The sequence below is a fragment of the Dromaius novaehollandiae genome, chromosome 3 (assembly GCF_036370855.1).
Source record: "Dromaius novaehollandiae isolate bDroNov1 chromosome 3, bDroNov1.hap1, whole genome shotgun sequence".
NCBI lineage: Eukaryota > Metazoa > Chordata > Aves > Casuariiformes > Dromaiidae > Dromaius > Dromaius novaehollandiae.
In genome coordinates, this window is record NC_088100.1 from 40,410,362 (window position 1) to 40,429,120 (window position 18,759).

The 18,759-nt window shown below is 40.7% G+C and overlaps 1 protein-coding gene across 1 annotated transcript; it reads right to left on the reverse strand.

The window, feature by feature from the left end:
* Positions 1-258: 258 nt before the first annotated feature.
* Positions 259-18,309, reverse strand: AKIRIN2 (akirin 2). The gene is made up of 5 exons (XM_026093438.2): positions 17,626-18,309; positions 5,850-5,993; positions 5,120-5,269; positions 1,258-1,329; positions 259-940 (listed from the first exon to the last, which is right to left on the reverse strand). Exons 1-5 carry the CDS (start codon positions 17,819-17,821, stop codon positions 930-932), a joined length of 573 nt encoding a protein of 190 aa, XP_025949223.1. The 5' UTR covers positions 17,822-18,309; the 3' UTR covers positions 259-929.
* Positions 18,310-18,759: the final 450 nt, after the last annotated feature.

The following is an 18,759-nucleotide window of genomic DNA, read 5'->3' on the forward strand; positions in this document are numbered from 1 at the left end:
GTCAGCTGCAGTATGTTAAATCAATAGTTTCTTGTCAGTTATATAACGAACATGCTTCCACAACAAGAAGCAATATATGCAAGTCTAAAAGATTTCTTAGCCTCTGAAGAATTAGACAAGATTTCCATCCACCTCCTTCCTAATCTAAAATTCAGACCCACCCCACACTTGCTAGTAAATAAAGTTTTCATTTAAACACTCAGATTTAAGTTTATTCATACACAGCAAAGTTCCACCTGCATATTAAAAACAAACAGATTAGAAGTAAATGTTTTATTCTTCCAACTAAATTCCAGTACTACAAGGGCAGTAAAACAATGATACACTGAAAAATTGCAGCAATAAACATTTGTTAAAGACTGATAGAATAAATAAAAACTACAAAAATGAGAAATCATATAAACCCATTCTTAACCCCCAAAAAAGTCATGGAATACAGAAATGCCCTCCTTCACTATTTCACAGGCAGTACTGTGGGCTATTTGCTTAAAATTGTCCTGGGATTACATTCTAATTCAACTGTGATTACAGCCTTGTTGTAGTGCACAGTTATGAAAACCACACTAACTTCAGTCAGAAGTGTCATTCTACATTTTTATTTACACAACCAGTGAAGGGCAACTTCTAGAACACCAGCTTTAATCCTTTACTTTTTCAAACTTATTAACATAAGAAGCCAAATTGTAATGATACAGCAAATGAGGCCACTGGTATTATTACAGGTAGCAAAGGTCCACATCCAGGTGGTACTGACATCAAGGAGCACTCCAAAACCAGTTGCTGCATAAGAGTGGTTGCCACTGACAAAAGCTTGAAATAACCTGTGTTCACAGGGGGAGAAATATGGCATTGCTGCAAGTCTTTACTGGGACAGCTTGCAACAATAAAAGAGGGTGTATAGGGCAGCCCACATATGCAGAAAACGTGATTCATGAAACGTCTGAAAACAGAAAAAAAAACACACATTAATGATGAAATTAACAAAAGCCAGATCTATCCCAAATCTTTTAGGACAATGTCAAAAACTGCTTCAAAATCAAAATTCAGCATTTTATGGGAGAAAGTTCTAGAAATTTTTAAACAGATGCTGCACTTTAATCTAACATCATTGTCCTTTCAACCTAAGCTTTCCAAATTGCCAATTTAAAAGCATCTTAACTTGGGGCCTAGCTGAAGCTAAACAGCAAACAATAGCCATTAAAATTATCAAACTTTCATTAATTTAATGCTGCTATAGGAACCAAAAGAAATACTCACAACTGGCAGGCTGTTCTCCATATCGTCGCATGATCTGATCATGCGTGAACTTCACAAATGCGTCATATTGTTCTGCAAGCATGAAACATTAGAAGTGTCAGTCTATTAAGCTTAACTCAGGCTAAAAAATATTCAAAGCTACTTTTTATACCACAAAAATCTTATCAATTAAGCACGCACCCACTAACGGTATTTTTTGGAGACTTTACACAGTTCAGAGCTGCCAGTTCTTTACATCCCCAAGAACAATGCAGCACGTCCCCTTAATTAAAAGAATTTCGCTTAGAAATTTCTGTAACAAAAAACATCCTCAAAGATAATATGCTGCACGTAGATGCAAAGATCTCAATACACCTAACATCTACTCAGCTTCAGACACTATGCTCTGAAGTAATCAAATGTGCCCATTTTACAGACACATAATAGGGGCAAACAGATAAGCAGACATGACATTAAGGACAGTGCTACTAGGGCTGGAAATAGAATTCTCTCTGCTCTAATCACTATCAAATATAAGAAAATTAATTCAATGAAAAGGCAACACAGAAGTACAGGAGAGGGATTTGCCATGGAGTGAGAAATTCTTTTGGTGATTGCCAGAAATCAAAAGCAAAAAAAAAAAACAAGGAAGAAAGGCTAAGCGACTAATACTTGACTAATTTCAATCACAAAAGTAGCCACAGTAGGAGAGACATAATTGACTCTGGACTTCATGAAAACAGCTGTCTGTAATCTGAAATGAAGTTTAGACATGAAAACTATTAATTTGGCTTTGAACTAAAAACTTATTTCCCAGAAGGATTATTATTTCTATACAACACATACATACAAAACCATTCGCAATATTTTATTTAGTTTTAATATTGCTCATCATTTTAATATTACTCATCAGCAGGATATCACCTTTCAGAATTAGGAAATTGAACAAGGAGAGTAATATCTACCAGATGCCGCTCCTCTCCATTCCCCTTCCTCCCTTGTGGAAAAATACATGTGCAGCAATGTGGGGTGTTCTGAGAAAAGGGCAAGGTCAAAGAAGGCAATCTTCAACCAAAAATGCAGTTAGATTTGTAGTGGTTCCTAGTCCCACAGGTTTGCCCCATTAAAGTCCCCATCCTCTTGCAGGGATGAGCTTCACCTTTGAAGTAAACAGTGTATCAGTAATCAGCAAGTAGTGCAGCAGCAGCCCAAAGTACGGACCTGACTTCATTGTCTAAGGACATTCATCCCTGACTGAACAGGCCCAGTGTCATAGCAGCCAGTTCCCCTCTGCCCACAAGCATAACCTCTGTTTCAGTGCAGTTGAGATTGATGGCTTTTCAGCAGCCATGTGAGGATCTTAGCAAAACAACAAAATAACACAAAGAGCAGACTGAGGGATTTGTTGCCCAGAAACCATTTCCAAGAAAAACAGCGACTAGAACTTTTCCTAAAAGTATGTATTAAAGGCCAGAAACCAATTTGCAAGCTTTCTTCTTTAAAGATTTAAGTCAAAATGCACAGATGCTTTGTAGTATCTTTGTGAAAAATGTGGCTTTGGAAATTTTAAAAAAATCTACTGTTGCTAAAAATCACCTTTTTTGTGGTGTTCAGTTTGGGAAAGTTAAGCAATTCAAAGGTAAAAGGAAGCTACAGTGAACTGTCAAAAATTCAAGTGAACACTTGTAAAGCTGCTTACACCACTGGCATCCCATATTGCAGATGTTATAATTACCTTTAAGTCAAAAGATGACTAAATACCATGCATACAAACATTACTGTACCCTATGACTTGAGCTTTAGTATCGAAAGCCTTTTTTGACAAGCAGGTTCTAGAACAACCTTGGAGCTGACGCTTCACACAGCCCCTTGCCCTCCTCCTCTGGTTTTAAAATCTACAAAGGATTTTGCAAACCCAAGTTAGTGTTAACACAGAGGTTTCATATAGCAGAGGCTTAGAGGGAAATAAGGGCATTACAGTGATCTGTGTTTTCAATTCAAACACTCATTCCATATAAAAACCAACTCTGCTCACAAAGAAGGGGGGAGGAGGGGAAGGAGGTATGTGGCAAACCACAAGAAAACCCTGGTTCAGAAAGGAATGAGGAAAATATCCAAGAACCAAACATTCACTTACTCTTGGAAGAAGCCATTCATTTTATTACAGAATTTCCAGTTATATTGCCACTGACTTCCCTACTCTTTAAGAACAAGTATCATCCTACTGTACACAGTTTAGAAAATAATATAACCATTCTGTCAGCAGAAAAACATAACTGGCCTTCTATTTAGGCAATTATTCTAAATTCTTTTGGCAGTTTCTTTCTAAATTCCCACATACTACTGAAAGCCTACTACTGCCTGGATATATGGGATGCAGTAACAATCTTTCTAATAGCTCTTTTTGGTTACCACTGCCCTCACAACCAGTAAAAGCAACCTTGTGTCACTGTAACAACAACAGAAAAAAACCTCCTTCTCTTTCTCCCCCCACCACAAAAACAGTTCCCTTTGGGACTGACAAGAAGCACGTAAGAGAACTTGTAGTCCTTCACAACAGCAACCCTCGTGACAAGGTTGTACTCAGGAAGCATCTAAGACAAATGTATAATAATCATCTGAAGACCAGATATGTTTATGATCACCACTAACTGGAGTGCCTTTAGGAGAATGCAACAAACATCTTAATTCCTAACATACCTAAAATGGAAGAAATTAACTCTACATGGCCCTAATTCACCAGTCTGAAACAGGTTAAAAAGAAAAATAATGTAGAAATGGAACATAAGGCCCAAAGTAATGTCAATATATAGGATTAGCCATATTTGTAAATAAATGTAGATTGTAAAGGGACTTAAAACTATAGTGGCTTCACACAGCAATGGCAGACCAGCACGCACAGAACATGGAGAGGCTCAGGGGCAGAGACAATATTCTCATGGGCAACCCACAAGCCTGACACAAGCCTGGTGACTTTCAGCATGGGCATGCCTGCAGAGGTTTTAGTCTCCTACCTGAAGAGGTTTGCAAACTATAGTCTCATGTGTTTTCAGATGGGAAGCAAAACAGTGTGTATTCAAAAGCCATTTTGCTGCCAAAGAGTGCATTCACATGTTTATTAGATTCACACTAACCACTAAGTATTAAATTAAATGCTGAATCCTACTGTGAAGGCACCTACCTCTGAATGCACCAGAATTTAGGTGCTCAGATGTTAGAAAGATTAGAAGTAGAGGACATAAATACCTTCTCCTTTGACAACTAAAAGGTCACATTTACAACACTGACATTAACATCATCCTCATGGAAAAGCAAGTTGGCATCAGGCACAAAAACATCAGCTGAATTGTATGAAATACAACAATTCAACACAGAATATCGGAAATAAAGCTAAGTACTGGCACTCAAGCAGCTACCAAACACCACTGGCAGCAGTGTAATGGCAAGTGCTGGGAAGAGGAAAGGAAATCTTAGGTACTGTCTTCTTGCCAAATTCCAGAAAAAGGAAGTCAGTTCCCAAGTGGGGGTGGGGGGGGTGGGGGGGAGTCCTTCACAAAGAGCTCTTAAGTCAGTAAAATAGAAAGTCTTTCTGGCAAAAAATAAGGAGGAAATGGTCAATTCAAACATGATAGCAAGAGAAAGTTCTATCTGAAATAAAACCTCTGTTTCCATTGATTAGTAATACCCAAGAGTCACAGTTTCTACCCAAGGCAGCATAGAAGAGAACACCCCATCAAAGGAACTACACATCAGTTTTTCTGTCCTGTATTCAATCTCATTTCTTAATCTTTTAGGTCAGAAAAAACACAGCATGACACTAGCATTAGAAAAAGGTTTATGCTTTCAAATTCATCTTAACAAATAATATTGAGCTATACAATACCTGCAAGTTTTGTGGTCAAAATTTCTTCATACTCTTCACGGATTTTCTCTTCACGTTCTTTCAGCAAACGTTCACAGATCATTCCAACTTGTCTGAGAGTAAACAGAGGCTGTTCTTTTTTCAATGGTGATGATGCTGCAGATGAAGTACCTAAGATTAAATATTCAAGTGTAACAATTCAGAATCATTTTTTTTTATATCTCATTTTCTTCACATCTTTTACATTAATGGAATTTTCCAAAACAGTTGGAGAACTGTCTCTGCCACCTGAACAATTAAAGTAAAATATTGGACATTCAAAAGGAAGATATCTGTAATGGATGATAGGCACTGATATCAAAAGACTAAGTGTATTACACAAACATGATAAAGTGAGAAAAATTACTGTACCCTATTTAAAAATTCAGACTTCTATTTTTAGCAAAAATTATAGTAAAATATCTTTTTGCAAAAGATATTCTGCAAAGATATTGCAAAGACTACTGCTTCACAAAAGCCTATTGTAAGATCTCTGGCAGAGTAAGCAGGATGGTTTCTTGAAAGCATTGTAAACTTTGTGCCCTACTAATTCTCATGATGAGAAACTAGAATTTTCCAGATCAATGCTAGCATTGCCAAAAATGCAACACTGAGTGGTGAGAATACACCATGAAACACCAGATAACTAGGGAAAATTATTTATTCAGAGTCCAAGAACATACACCAGAATGGCACAGAATTTTTGAGGCACCTGGCAAAGCTGGTCCAGTGAGAAGAAATGCATGTGGCTGTGCATCAGTAGAACAACAAGGATCTGTCTGCTGGAAGCTATTTTCTAAGTGTCTCCTCTTCTGCATGCGTTTGTACTCCTGTTTTATGTTGTACAGAATTTGTTCTAAAATAAAAGCGGTAACAATTAAGCATAAGATAATTACATTTCAGCATTTCAGTGAACTTTATTTCCATTTCAAACACCAAATACTGTAGATAATTAACAGATACAAGTTAGACTGTTAAAATACAGCCTGCAGAAACTACCAATTTTATGCAAGACAAAGGCCAAATTATGAAGCTAACTGAAAGGACGATAACTCCTGACTGTTTTCATCAAAAGAATGAAAAACATCATATTAGTTAAAGTATCAGTGCCAGAATACAGCTAATAAAAAACAGTGTAAGGTTAAAATCTGGGAAATACCAAGTGTATACATGGATAAAAAATAAGCCTTAGAACTTCTACTGGTAGTCACCTTCTTCCCTTCATACATTTCACTTGCTACCTTCTTTCTCCCCCACACACCATGCTTTTAAGTTCATATAGCTAAGGGTGACAGAAGACTCCAGAATAAAACATCTAAAAGAAACACCATTCCTGGCTGTTCAGTTACTGGCATATAGACAGCAAACTGGTGGGGAAAGCAAAATATAGATAGAATGTTCTTAAAGCAACTACTGCTTAAAATCTTCACAAAACTGATAAGCAAAATACAAAAGCCTTCTACAATGAGCGTTTTTTGACAGCTTCAGATCTATCCAAGTAAACATACTGGTCAGATCAATAGTCTCTTTCAAAGGAGTAAGGCAACATGTAATTCAGCATGACTGTGCTAGGTAAAATACAGCAATTGCTTTTTTTAAAAAAATCTTATCTCTATTGTGGAAATACAAGGGGGAAAAAAAAGGTAATCCCTGCAATAAAACTACTAATCCTAAGTGTTTGCCCTCTGAAATTCCATGCTGCAAAAACCTCCCAGGAACATCAGCACTGAACTGGCTATCTTCTGGCTACATTAAACATTTTCAAAAACAAAAGAATTGTCATTTTCTACGCTTTACAAGACAGCTTCACAGAAAGAGACCTCCAAAGATTTCCTCCTCATGAAGATTCTTATTTTTAAATGCTCAACTACGTTTAAAAAAAATCCACAAGGATGGCAAAAAAGTTTCCCTCAAGGATCAGCTTCCCAAAACTCACATACATGCAGATTAATGTGATCACATCAGAGTGTCAAAGGACTCCACTCAATACCTTCCTATTTCTGTTCAGCATTTTGCCAGTACAATAGCGTGAAAATTTCTCAACCAAGTTTCAGTGTTTGTATACAGTATGTTCATTTTCTAATTTTCTATTTCTACATAATTTCTACAATATGTTTCATTTTCTAATAAGCAACCATATGAAGCAAGTAACTTCAGCACTCAGCTTATTCAGCCAGTGGCTGAAGCCTATGGTAGGCCAAGCAAATGCAAACATTTGCCAGTTCCTAGTTCGGAGGTTTAACAACTGTGGTTCTTCCATTCCAGGAGGCAGTCTGGGGGCTTCTAATTTGTAAGAGAGGAAACTGTCCCCAGCCAAGTCCGAAAGAAGAATATTAGCATCTTCAGCAAAGGAGCTTCTTGTTTGGATTTTGTCCTTTGACTACAAGCCCTGCGATTTATGCTGTTTCAGTCACATACTTATCATCACTTGCACAATTTTCAGCCCCCTAAAAGGAGATCAATAACTCCATTCAAAGAAACAGTAACTGCAGAAGACATAAAGAAGCACAATGGGAAAATGTAAGCAAAGGAAAGCATGAGAAAGAGGAAAAATAAGTACTTCTGGGTGGCTGGACGATTCATACTTTTTGTAGGACAGACATACATACCTACTTGTCCTACTTGTAGGACACACACCTACTATGCTCCACAAAAATATTTAAATCAGGTTAAACCAAGGTGCAATTACGCTTCCAAAATTAACTAGAATCCTACAGAAAATCTGTCACACGAATACGCGCAACCTCAGATATCCTGAGACTGGTCATACAGTATTGCAACATTTTTACTGAACAGCGTTATGCAGTAAAACCATACTTTTCCTCAAAAACAAGTGCTGTTCTAGCTAGAGAGATACTGTACAACTGTCAATGAGAACCCATATGGCTCACAAGACAGTGTCTGTCTTCAAGTATGTTTACACTATAGAAAATATGATTACAAAAGTTCGGACTATATTTATATTAACTGAAGAATGTAATACACCATATGTATCTTTTGCTACTACTTGGTCTTGGGCATACTTTCCAGGTTCCTAATGAACAGCAAAAATATCAATCAAATTTTAGGTGCAACAACTTTGATTAAAAAAAAAAATACAGCTCTGCTTAATATTAGCTTTATGCAAAAATATTTTCAAAACAGATTAACCTTCAAAAATCATGAAGAAAAAAACCTAAACAGGCTCTGGTCAGTGGATAAAACCACAAGAGTAAACACACCAATCGAGCACACCAAAGAGCAAAAGAAAGATAGCAGGGAAGAGGAAGGAAATAACTGGGATAGAAAATGAAATTCTGTACACCAAGAATTGAATTATGAGCCTATAAATCCCAGTGATACTACTGTAATTCCATCTACTTCTAGTCTGGCATTATTTTGTAATTTGCCATTTTCAAATTTTATTCTGAACATCAAAAATCTCCGAACAAGTCACTGACTGGCACATTGGAGGGGAAAAAAAGGGGGGGGGGGGGAGGGGCAAAGAAAAAAAACCTCTGATAAACTGCACTACTGTAACTTTAGGTTCCAACTGCACGGGGAGGGGACTACTTAAAAATGACTACACTATATACACTGCAAACAGCCAATCAGCAGAAAAGCAACTCTGAAACTTGAAGTCCTGTCTGAACACTTAAGCACGTACATAACCTGTTCTGGTAAACAGCTTCCCTATATTTAGTGTAACTTAAGAGATATACAACAATACTTGCTCAGGACAGAGAACTGGACTACAAGTGAAGAGCAGAGCTCTACTATGCTGCTAGCACGCAAGATGACTGTGAGGATGACTCATCTTAATACTTCCTTATTTCCACCATTTGTAAAACACAGATAATAGTTAAAACACACTAGCTTAGCTTAACATCAAACTGTTCACTGACTTCTCACATGAACAATCCGACTACTAATGCTTCAAATTAAGCAGGCATGTGTTTGCAGCATCAAAGACTGGGTAAATAAACATTTTTATTTACACACACCAACATAGAATATTTTAGACAAAACTACTTCACTGTCAAGTGAAATGTAAACTTTTGAATATTCAGGACAGATTTTAAATGAAAATCTGAATGACAAATTGAAGTCACTAAGCAAGGAACACTGAATTAACACTAATTTTGACTTTAATTTGTATTCAACTTGTTTTCAAAAACACCTCTTATTTAACAATTAAGCATGCAACTAAATCCTACACCTTTATAATAAATGTGTTATTTTCAGGCATGCATAATATAGCTAGAGCATATTCGAATTCACATAAGTACTGGCAACACACATTCATTCCTTTTCTTAATTTTCATTTGTGCCTAAAATAGTGAATAAAGCATTCTGGATTTGTCAACACTGCATTTACACAAAAGCTAACTTAATTCAATGTAAAGTATGTTTGTTTTTGTTTTTTTTTTAAATCAAATCTACCTTAAACATTCTGGAGCATTAAAAAAGCTGTTTAAATGCACCAAGTTATTTCCTGCACTTACCATCCTACCTAACAAATCCACAAAAAATATGCTTGCTGAACCAAAAGATTCTGATGAGAACATCTTTTGAAGATGTTTAAAGATCTTGGGGTGCATAACTTTCAAAGAAGCCATGAAATCTTAAGACAACGAGAACCAAACAATTTCTGAACAGCATCTATATGGTAGACATCTAACCGTAAAGCCTAGCTAATCCTAGTTAATTAAAATTTAGAATTAGTAGACCTCATTCTCCACCCTAGTTTTCATTCCAGGAAATCTTCCTGCCTTTTCAGTTGTTTCTTAAAGCTAACCGAAGTGAAGGAAGTTAAGTATTCTCTCTCCATTGACAACTGAGTTAAAATGTGTATCTAACTAGCGTCAGACTTTTGCGTGTGTATGTTCCTCAATGCAGAGGCCCCAACTATCTTTTTCAACAATGACAAGCATTTTAATTAACAAATTACTTTATATTTAAAAATCCAGACTCTAAAACTGCACTAACTGCACTGGAGCTGCACTAATTAAAGAAAACCTAAGTATGTGTGAGCATCTTAACACCATAAAATTGAAGTGGTAACCAGAGTCATGCAGATTAGAATTCATGAGATATTTCAAAAGGCTATGATTTTATATAAACATTCATGTCCATCTACAGCACCTTATAGGTACTGAAATTCAAATCAGATACTGTATTTCAGGTAATAATTTTATGAGATGATGAAAGGAATATATTTAATATGATCAAACAGCATTGTGGCCCATTCTCAGTTTCATTTCAATTTTCACTTTACCCACTGTGCTCAGTGTTTCCTAGTGGTCGGAGGTACCTCTGAGGGCTAACGGGAAACACCAGGCAAAGGGACTAAAGTGAAAATTAGGCTTGCTGAACCTAGGCTAGTACCAAGAAAAAGCCACACTGCTAACACACTGAAATGAATTAGTACTTCATAAATGACATTTCAAAATCAAGATGATTATGAACCCAGGCCACAGTTATGCAAGACTATACTCTATGCCCCTTCTCCTTCCTCAGTTAAAAGGTCAGGTTCAAGACTAGGATAAAGAGTGATATATGGGAAGTGTCACTGTGACCATGATTGTTAAAGGCATGGGGGATTAAATTAAATACACTTGAATATAAGGACATGGATAGTTTATCATTTTCGTCTAGAGCTCTGTGTATGAAGACAGAGTATAAAGTATATTCGTTCAAAAAATACTGCATTAAGATGAAAAACAGCATTCACACAAGTCTTCTTTCAGAACTTAAGATATAATTCAGGAAATCAAAATTACATATTTAAGCTCCCTTCATAGCTAGTGAAAAGAGGATGAAACCTGAAGTGGGCAATTCAGAATCTTAGTTTGATACCTGAAATATGACTCGTCACATTAATGGATTACAAAGCCAAATACTCATCTCCAAGAGGTGATGTATATTTCTTACTTCCTTTAATTCATGAAGAAGAGACAAGAAGTTACTCTTTTTAAAGCTCTATCATCTAATTACTTCATCCTGAACTGAAATTATCTAGAAATTATGTACAACTGAAACAGTATTTCAATTTGAAAAGGTAACAAGGCAAACAATTATTTTCTCTATGTTAATAATTGCTTATCAACTATTAAGATGTATGTTGATCGTTTCCCCTGAAGGATTTTTTTTTTTCCTAGCTTGATTTTTAAGCTAGCAATCTCACATCTCAGTTCTTGGCTTCTCTCATTTAGCTGAAGGAAATTTTGGCAAACAAGTAGGATGGTGACTCAATACGCTGAAATCAGAGTAGCAGTTTTCCTGGCCTGAAATGGAACCTAAAGCTCAGGTTTCAATTTGCGATGTCACCATTCAACATACACATTCAAACCTTAACCATGCCTGAGATTTCTCCTAAGCAAATCAATCAAACGTTATTCTGATGTCAGCAGGATACATCATAAAGATGCACACAAGGAATTTCAGCTTCTTTTAAAATAAAACGGTTTCACTGTGCTAGTTCAGCTGCAGAGTGTTTTCATTAGCCAATCTCCCTTAATCAATATTTAATTGATGCTGCCACGTTCCTAATTTTGTTTTCCCCACCAGATCATTGACACACAACATCAGTTGTATGACACTAACTTCACCTAAGGAGTGCACTGTGACAAAGCAGTGGGTAACAACACTCTTCACCCATACCTACTTAGCCATGGAATCCACAGACACAGGCAGAAATTAAAATGATCCAGATACTCCTCTTACTGTCTTGCTTTGGTCATGGACATCAGTCACTATAATTTACTTTCTTAATTAGACATGGTCTGTTAAACTTCTGTAATAAACTTTTTGAAATTACATTTGTCCCAGAGGATTATACTCTAAGACAGAACAGTGAAAATGAGTATGCACTGACACTTCACAGCCAGTGTCTACAGCTACAGAACCAACAGAATAAACTCTGGATGGACTCTGGCACAGAACTGGCCACCTCTGGAGATCCAGTCACGCAAGGTCTCAGACTGATGAAGGCTCTGGTTCTTCCACAAGTCTGATGCTCATACATGCTTTAGCTTATTTTGCAAATGCGTTATTCCAGGAATTCCCAGTTCTCCTGATCAAGGGATTGAGGAATGAAAAATAAATCAAGCAATGCAAAATGTATTAGACATAGCAATTAGGTCTTTTTCTGCACACACAAAAAATGTCACATTGCATTTATCAGACTTGCAACTAAAACAAAGAACTGCTTCAACATTTTATGACATCCAAGACCAAGAGCATTCAACATTCAGAGTCACCACAGGCACCTATATAGAAAATTTTCATATAAATTAAATTAGCAAGTCCAGATGCAGCCATTGTGTGCTTTTTCTTTTTTTAAAGGGGTGGGAATATTTGTTTTTAAACCCCTAATGATTGCTGCAGTACTGGAGCATGAGAAACTTGGCATCTTGCCCAGGTAATTTAGCAATAGATATACATGCCAATAAATGTTAACAAAACAGAAATTAAGCAGAAAAAGATGCAGCATAAGTAACACATCACATTCCAAAGCCAGTAGACTTGATCATTTAGAACCCAAATCTGCACTTGGCTACTGTATGACTGAAAGTTTCAGACAGAAGTAGTCAACTTTCCTCAAGAGGGGAACTCAAAGGTCAAAGGACGACAGCCTAAGGGGAAGACTAACAGTTCTGCCTATTGAAATAGACCCATGTTATTTTCTTGCATAACTTTAAAAACTGATGTTAACTAGGTCTAATTTTTCAGACTATTCTGTGACAGAGCAAAGTATACAACAAAGACAAATTCAACTAGCTTCTGTCTGTACATATTCTATTATCACTTATGAGAGACTCTGAAAACCAACTATTTGTCACCTTTAACTATAGACATTCACCTGCAAACTGAAACTGTTAGTTCAGAATTCATCACTTGTTACTTCTTATCCTGATAGCAACCTTCTTTTTTGAAGGCTGGGGGCAAGAACATGAAAGGTAATAATTCAGTGCTGAATTAACAGGAAACAGCAGTCCTGAAAGCTAGCCTTATCCACAAGATGGATGCAGCAGCAGTACACTGTTCTGCAGAGTAATCAACATGCCTCAATTCTGAGCTAAGTTTGCAGGAAATAGTTCACTTTTCACACCTATCCAATCAGTGGCCTTACTTGTTGAGACTGCCATTAAAGCACCAAATACCAATTATGTATATCCACTACAAAACAGTGCATAAACACAGAAGTTTCCATATACCGTCAAGTGTTTGACATTATCTCTGCTTGGATTTCAACCAATGACCTGAGGTGAAGGACTGCTCAAAAGCCCAGTCCACTACAGCTTCGGGGTTGCAGCATCAGTTAATTACCGGGGAAACATTTGGGCAGATGATTGTTTCACATAGAGAAAAAATTCCACGCTCAGATGCAAGAGTCTGCTTGTGGATTTTGAAGAGATTTCCCCAACTACCTTAAATACAATATTCTTATTGATTCTACAAAGAACTAGCTGCAAATCTGATTTTGAATCAGTAGTATGGAAGAAAGCCACTGATGTCAATTTGTCTTCTCAGCTACCATGCATGATGAATTAGGAGACTTAAATCCCTAAGGTCACATTACATTTTTTTTCATTTATTTGGACAGTATTTCCCACTGTAGCTTCAGGATCAGAAATATCCAGACAGTGGTCTTTCTCACACTGACCCACCGTTCAGTTTAGGAAACAGCTTAATGTAATTATTTTGTCAGTTTTTGCCAAGGGTGAAATCTGCCACTGGGGTAAAACTGCAAATAACCTGTTCTAAGACAGTGGATAAGAAACAGAATTACCTCACTTCTGCCCTCTTTCATTATCTAAAACCTATTTAACAGCTTAAAAGTAAGACGGCATTCTTAAGACTGCTGAGGAAACAGTAAAGATACAGAGCACGAATGCAGCAAAGATACAGGCACACAGATCCAAGTCCAGTCCTCCTCGTAAAAGCCCACCCACTCCTCCATACTTGTGTGATGTGACAACGCACACCCTAGCAATCTAGAGAAAAATCTTCAACTTGGTAAACATTTGTAACTACTTTCCTGTTTCAACCCAGCCATTCAAAGCATCATTAGTTCCAGGGCACCTATCCAACAAAAAATTACTTTGATCATACAGAACAGCCTCCTTTACAGCTAAAACTTTCATGAAAGTAAAACTCATCTGTAATATTCACAAAGTAGGAAACTTCTTAAGAGGAGCTCCTCTTTCAGTATCAAAACCATCTTATATCAGGCAGCTATGTTCTGTATTGCTCATAGTGAACACAGTTTGAAAAAGATAATCCTAGATGCAAACAATGGTATCCAAAAATTACCATACTCAGAAAAACGCAAGTACAAAGTCCACAGAAAGTATAGATGGTGAAGCCACAATTACAGTCTGACTGCCAAATTCATTGAGAAACTGGAAGTAACATAACAGCTGTTCAAAGAAGACCAAAATATTAAAACACTCTTGTGAAACATAAATTTCATCTTGAATAAGCATTCCAACAGGCATATTGTTTATTTGCCTATGACCATTCTATAAAGCCAACTATTTTCTCATCTGACTACCACACTGTATCCTTAGTTCTCAGCCCCCCACTTCGGTCAACTTCTTTTCTGCTTCCACATACCTCATTTTTGAAATGTTTAACCAGATGCTAAGTTGAGGTGCTAGCATATTCTCCAGTACCAGGACACAGAGTATCAGGCAGAAGAAAAATGTTTTAATCTGATCTTAAAATAAAGCACCAGCACCCAGTTTTATATCCAGAAATCTGGTGCCACATGAACATTAATTTTCATTAAATAAAATTAAGGCAGACATTCTTTCTTCAAGCGTTGGAAATCTATGCATTACAGTAATATACTGAGAAAACGGTAAGCTAATTCAACTGACTCTGGCTACTGTGGCTAAATTTCTCAACATAAAAGTTGAACAAGACAGTAACTCACTTGGGATCACTTTTAACATAAGACTGGAACTCTTTTCAGGCACAGAGCAAGATTCATTAGACCCAAATGCGGACATCTACATGAGAAATGGCCATTTAAATTCCTCCAACAGCCAATGGAAAGCATATAACTTCTGAGGCACACTTTGTCTCATCCCAGGTCAAAGCCCTAGAGCAAACCATCTATTTCTTCACACCGATTATCAAGAAAACAACAGATAATTAGCTCAGATGTACATTTACAAAATTAGATGAGATGAATTCCACACAATCTTTCAAATGGTCTCTTCAAAATGACAGGCTCTCATTTTAACCATTAGTGAACAATATACACAATGTAATAATATCACTAAATTTAATCAAGAGAAAAACTAAGCAAGCTCCTTTAACAGTCACAGTTGCACTAGCACTATTTAATTTTTTTTTTCGTGTATTAAAAACCTGAGTGGGAGCTTTCATGCAAAAGCTGTGTGCACAACTTATGTATGCTCTAAGTTTTTCTCAGGAGCATTCAGCACCATAAGGGACATTTTCATTCACTGTCCTTTACCTCTCATTATATTATACAATGGCTTATATAAAATAAATCCTTGTCAGGACATAACCACATTTTCACATGGATTATAACCTATACCCCTAATTTTCTCAAGAGATAATGAGGCCTATACCTGCTCAATTTCAATAACATCTTCAGATTTTAAGGGCTTCATACTGATTAAGCTGGGAGTTCAGATAATATCCACAGCAGCATCTGAATTAATATCTCTACTGAAAATGTTGTCACCTTTCAGCAATATGTATTACTGGCCAGAACACATTTTTATGACATGTTCATAATCTAAGTCCTCCAATTCCCAATGAAACAATCCAAAATAAATCCTTGCAGTGCAGCAACACCTCATCTTCTAAAAAAAACTGAATTAATTCTTATTTTAAGCACACATCTCAAAGTACATATAATGCCTCACTGCACTAGGGAGTGCCATCCCTCACAAATCTCATCCCTGACCGCTGACTCATTCAACATCTTTTCCCAGAGGTTGAAAAAAATATCAAGGCACTGATGTCAAGTCTAAGGAAACAGTTTTTCACACGTCCTCTGTATCTACGGTTCCCTACAGCAATTTGGGGGATATTTGATTAAAAGCTGTAAAAAACTGTGTGCTACCAAATATTATTCAGAACAAAATACTAGAACAAGGAACTGTGCTACATGGACATGGCAATTTAAAAACACATTTAAACCTACATATTTGCAAATCTCCGGGACCAACTTTTGTATAAAAAGGAGCAACGAATGCAACAGGCAAAGGAGCTCAGTTATAACAGAGGGACACAAAGGACACGGATCATCTATACCTCATCACCACAACCGCTCACGACTGCAAGCATAAACGTTCTTAAGCGCGTTACTGGAGCTACCCACTAGACTAACCATAGGAAGGGCCGATCAATTCTGTGTGCCCTGCCAAGATCCATTCCTTTTTTTTCTCCGTACTCATTGGTGAAATAAATTCCGCTGATTTTTAATTGACACAATTACACAAGCAGACCCAGCGGTTTTAGGGCCACCAGTTGAATCACGAACCAGAACATAAAAAGGCTTCTTCCTCACCCAGCATCTCCGAGATGAAGACGCTACCCGATTCCATTTTATCTGCCCTAAAGGCAACTCTCGCACTTACACACAATCGCTTTCATCGCTTGGTTTTTATATGAAACTTTAAGAATGCCACAGAATGGGCCATTCGGGACCGTGACACACACTGAGGGCCTGGAAACGGCATTATCCCTTTGTTTTATCTGCTTTTGCCTTTTTCCTACTGGCGTTTTGCGGGTGATTGATGACAGGCCGCGCTCCCCGCCCTCCCGCCCCCCTCCCTCAATGTCTGAGCAGCGGGAGGAGGTGCCGCCGCCTCGGCTCGGGCAGCGCTCGAGCCGCCGATAATGGCCGCAACGCATCGATCGGGGCCCCGACGAGACAGAGAGGGGCCGGGGCCGCCGCTCCCGCCCCCCACCTCCGCGCTGCCAGCGCGCCCCATCCCCGCCCCCAACATTTCCGCAGTTTGACTCGCCCCTGCAGCTCTCCTTGCCACATCCAGGCACCCATGGAAAAATAAATAAATAAAAAATCCTCCGTGCCCGTCCCCCGACGCGAGGAAACCCGACCTCCCCCTTTCTTTCCTCGGCATCGGATCAAGCTTCCCCCACCTACACCCCCCCCCCCCTTCCCTCGCTCGGGTCCCTGTCTCCGGTTCCCCCCCCCGCGCCGACCCCCTTCCCATGGCCACCCGCCCGCATCGGCTCAACCCGCCCCCCCTTCCTCCTCCTCCCTCCTCCCCCTCTCCTGCTGCAAACGGCCATTTCTATTGTGTCTCTGCCGCGGCGGTGCCAAGCCGCGCAGGGATCGCCTCGGCCCCCGCCGCTGCCAGCCACACAGCCCGGCAGAAAACGGCTGGAGGGGGCGCGGGAGCCGCCTGCCCTCCCGGCTCTCCCCCCCTTGCCCCGCCGCCGCCCGGCCCCTGCCCTGCGCGCCCGCCGCCCCCCCGCCCGGCCCCCCCCCTCACCTGTGGTGAGCCGGGATGACACCTCTCCGAAGGGCGAGGGCTCCATGCGCAGGTACTTCTGCGGGGAGGCGGCGGCGAAGGAGGAGGAGGCCGAGGCCGGGGCTGACAATGGCGCACATCGCCTCCGCTTCGGCGACGCCGGGCTCAGCAGCGGGTCGAAATCCAGAGTCCTTTTCAAAGTGGCGCCGCAAGCCATGGCGCGGGGCGGCGGCGGGGCGGAGGCAGGGGGCTCGGAGCGAGGGGCAGGGGAGGCGGCGGCGGCCGGCCCTGCCCAGAGGCTCCTCCGCCGCTGTCTGGGGCGGACTGGGGGGGAGGCAAGGGAGGGCGGCAGGGAAAGGAGGGGGCGGCTGCGTCAGGGCCGCCGCCGCCTCCCCGTCGGCCTCTCTCTGGGGAGCGGCCCCGGCCCGCGGCGGCTCCGGCTCGGCCGGCCCGATCCCCTCTCTCGCCGCCCGCCCTGCCCTGGCCGGGCCGATTCCGCCCGCGGCCGGTGGCGGGACGGGAGCTGGGCTGGCGGGCGCGGAGCTGGGCCCGGCTACGCGGCCCGGGGCCGCCGATGACGAGCGATGGCGACGAGGCCCCGAGCGGCGGCAGCGGCGGCGCTTCCCTCTGTGACTCCCACACCAGCAATATGGCGTCAATAACAACGCCGCGGATTCAAAAACCAGCCCCCCGCACTGCGCCTGCGCTCCTGGGGCGGCGGCGGCCGCGGAGGCTCAGGGCACTTGTGGTTTCCCCACCCCCGCGCCACCGCTCGGCGGCGGGGCGCCCGCCGGGGCGGCGGGACTACAAATCCCGCCGTGCCTCGCGCCTCCCGCCTTGGTTTCCGTGTTCTGATTTAAATCCCCCCTCGGAGGCTGCGGTGTGGGGTGGGGGTTAAAGGACAAGGTGGAGGAGGTACGCGAGATGGCGGCGCCCGTGGGGCGTGGGGCTGAGCTCTGGGGGAGCTGCTCGGCGAGCAGCGCAGCCCCCCGCGGGAGCCGGGGAGCTCTCGGAGTCCGTGGGACACAAAGGGGACGGGCGCCCGCCCGCGCTAGGCCCCTCGGCCTGCCCGCGGCCCCCCGGGCAGGGTCCGGCCCAGGCCCCCTCTTGTTTTTAGTGCAGGTGCCGAGAGGCTCCAGCAGCGCTTGTATCTCC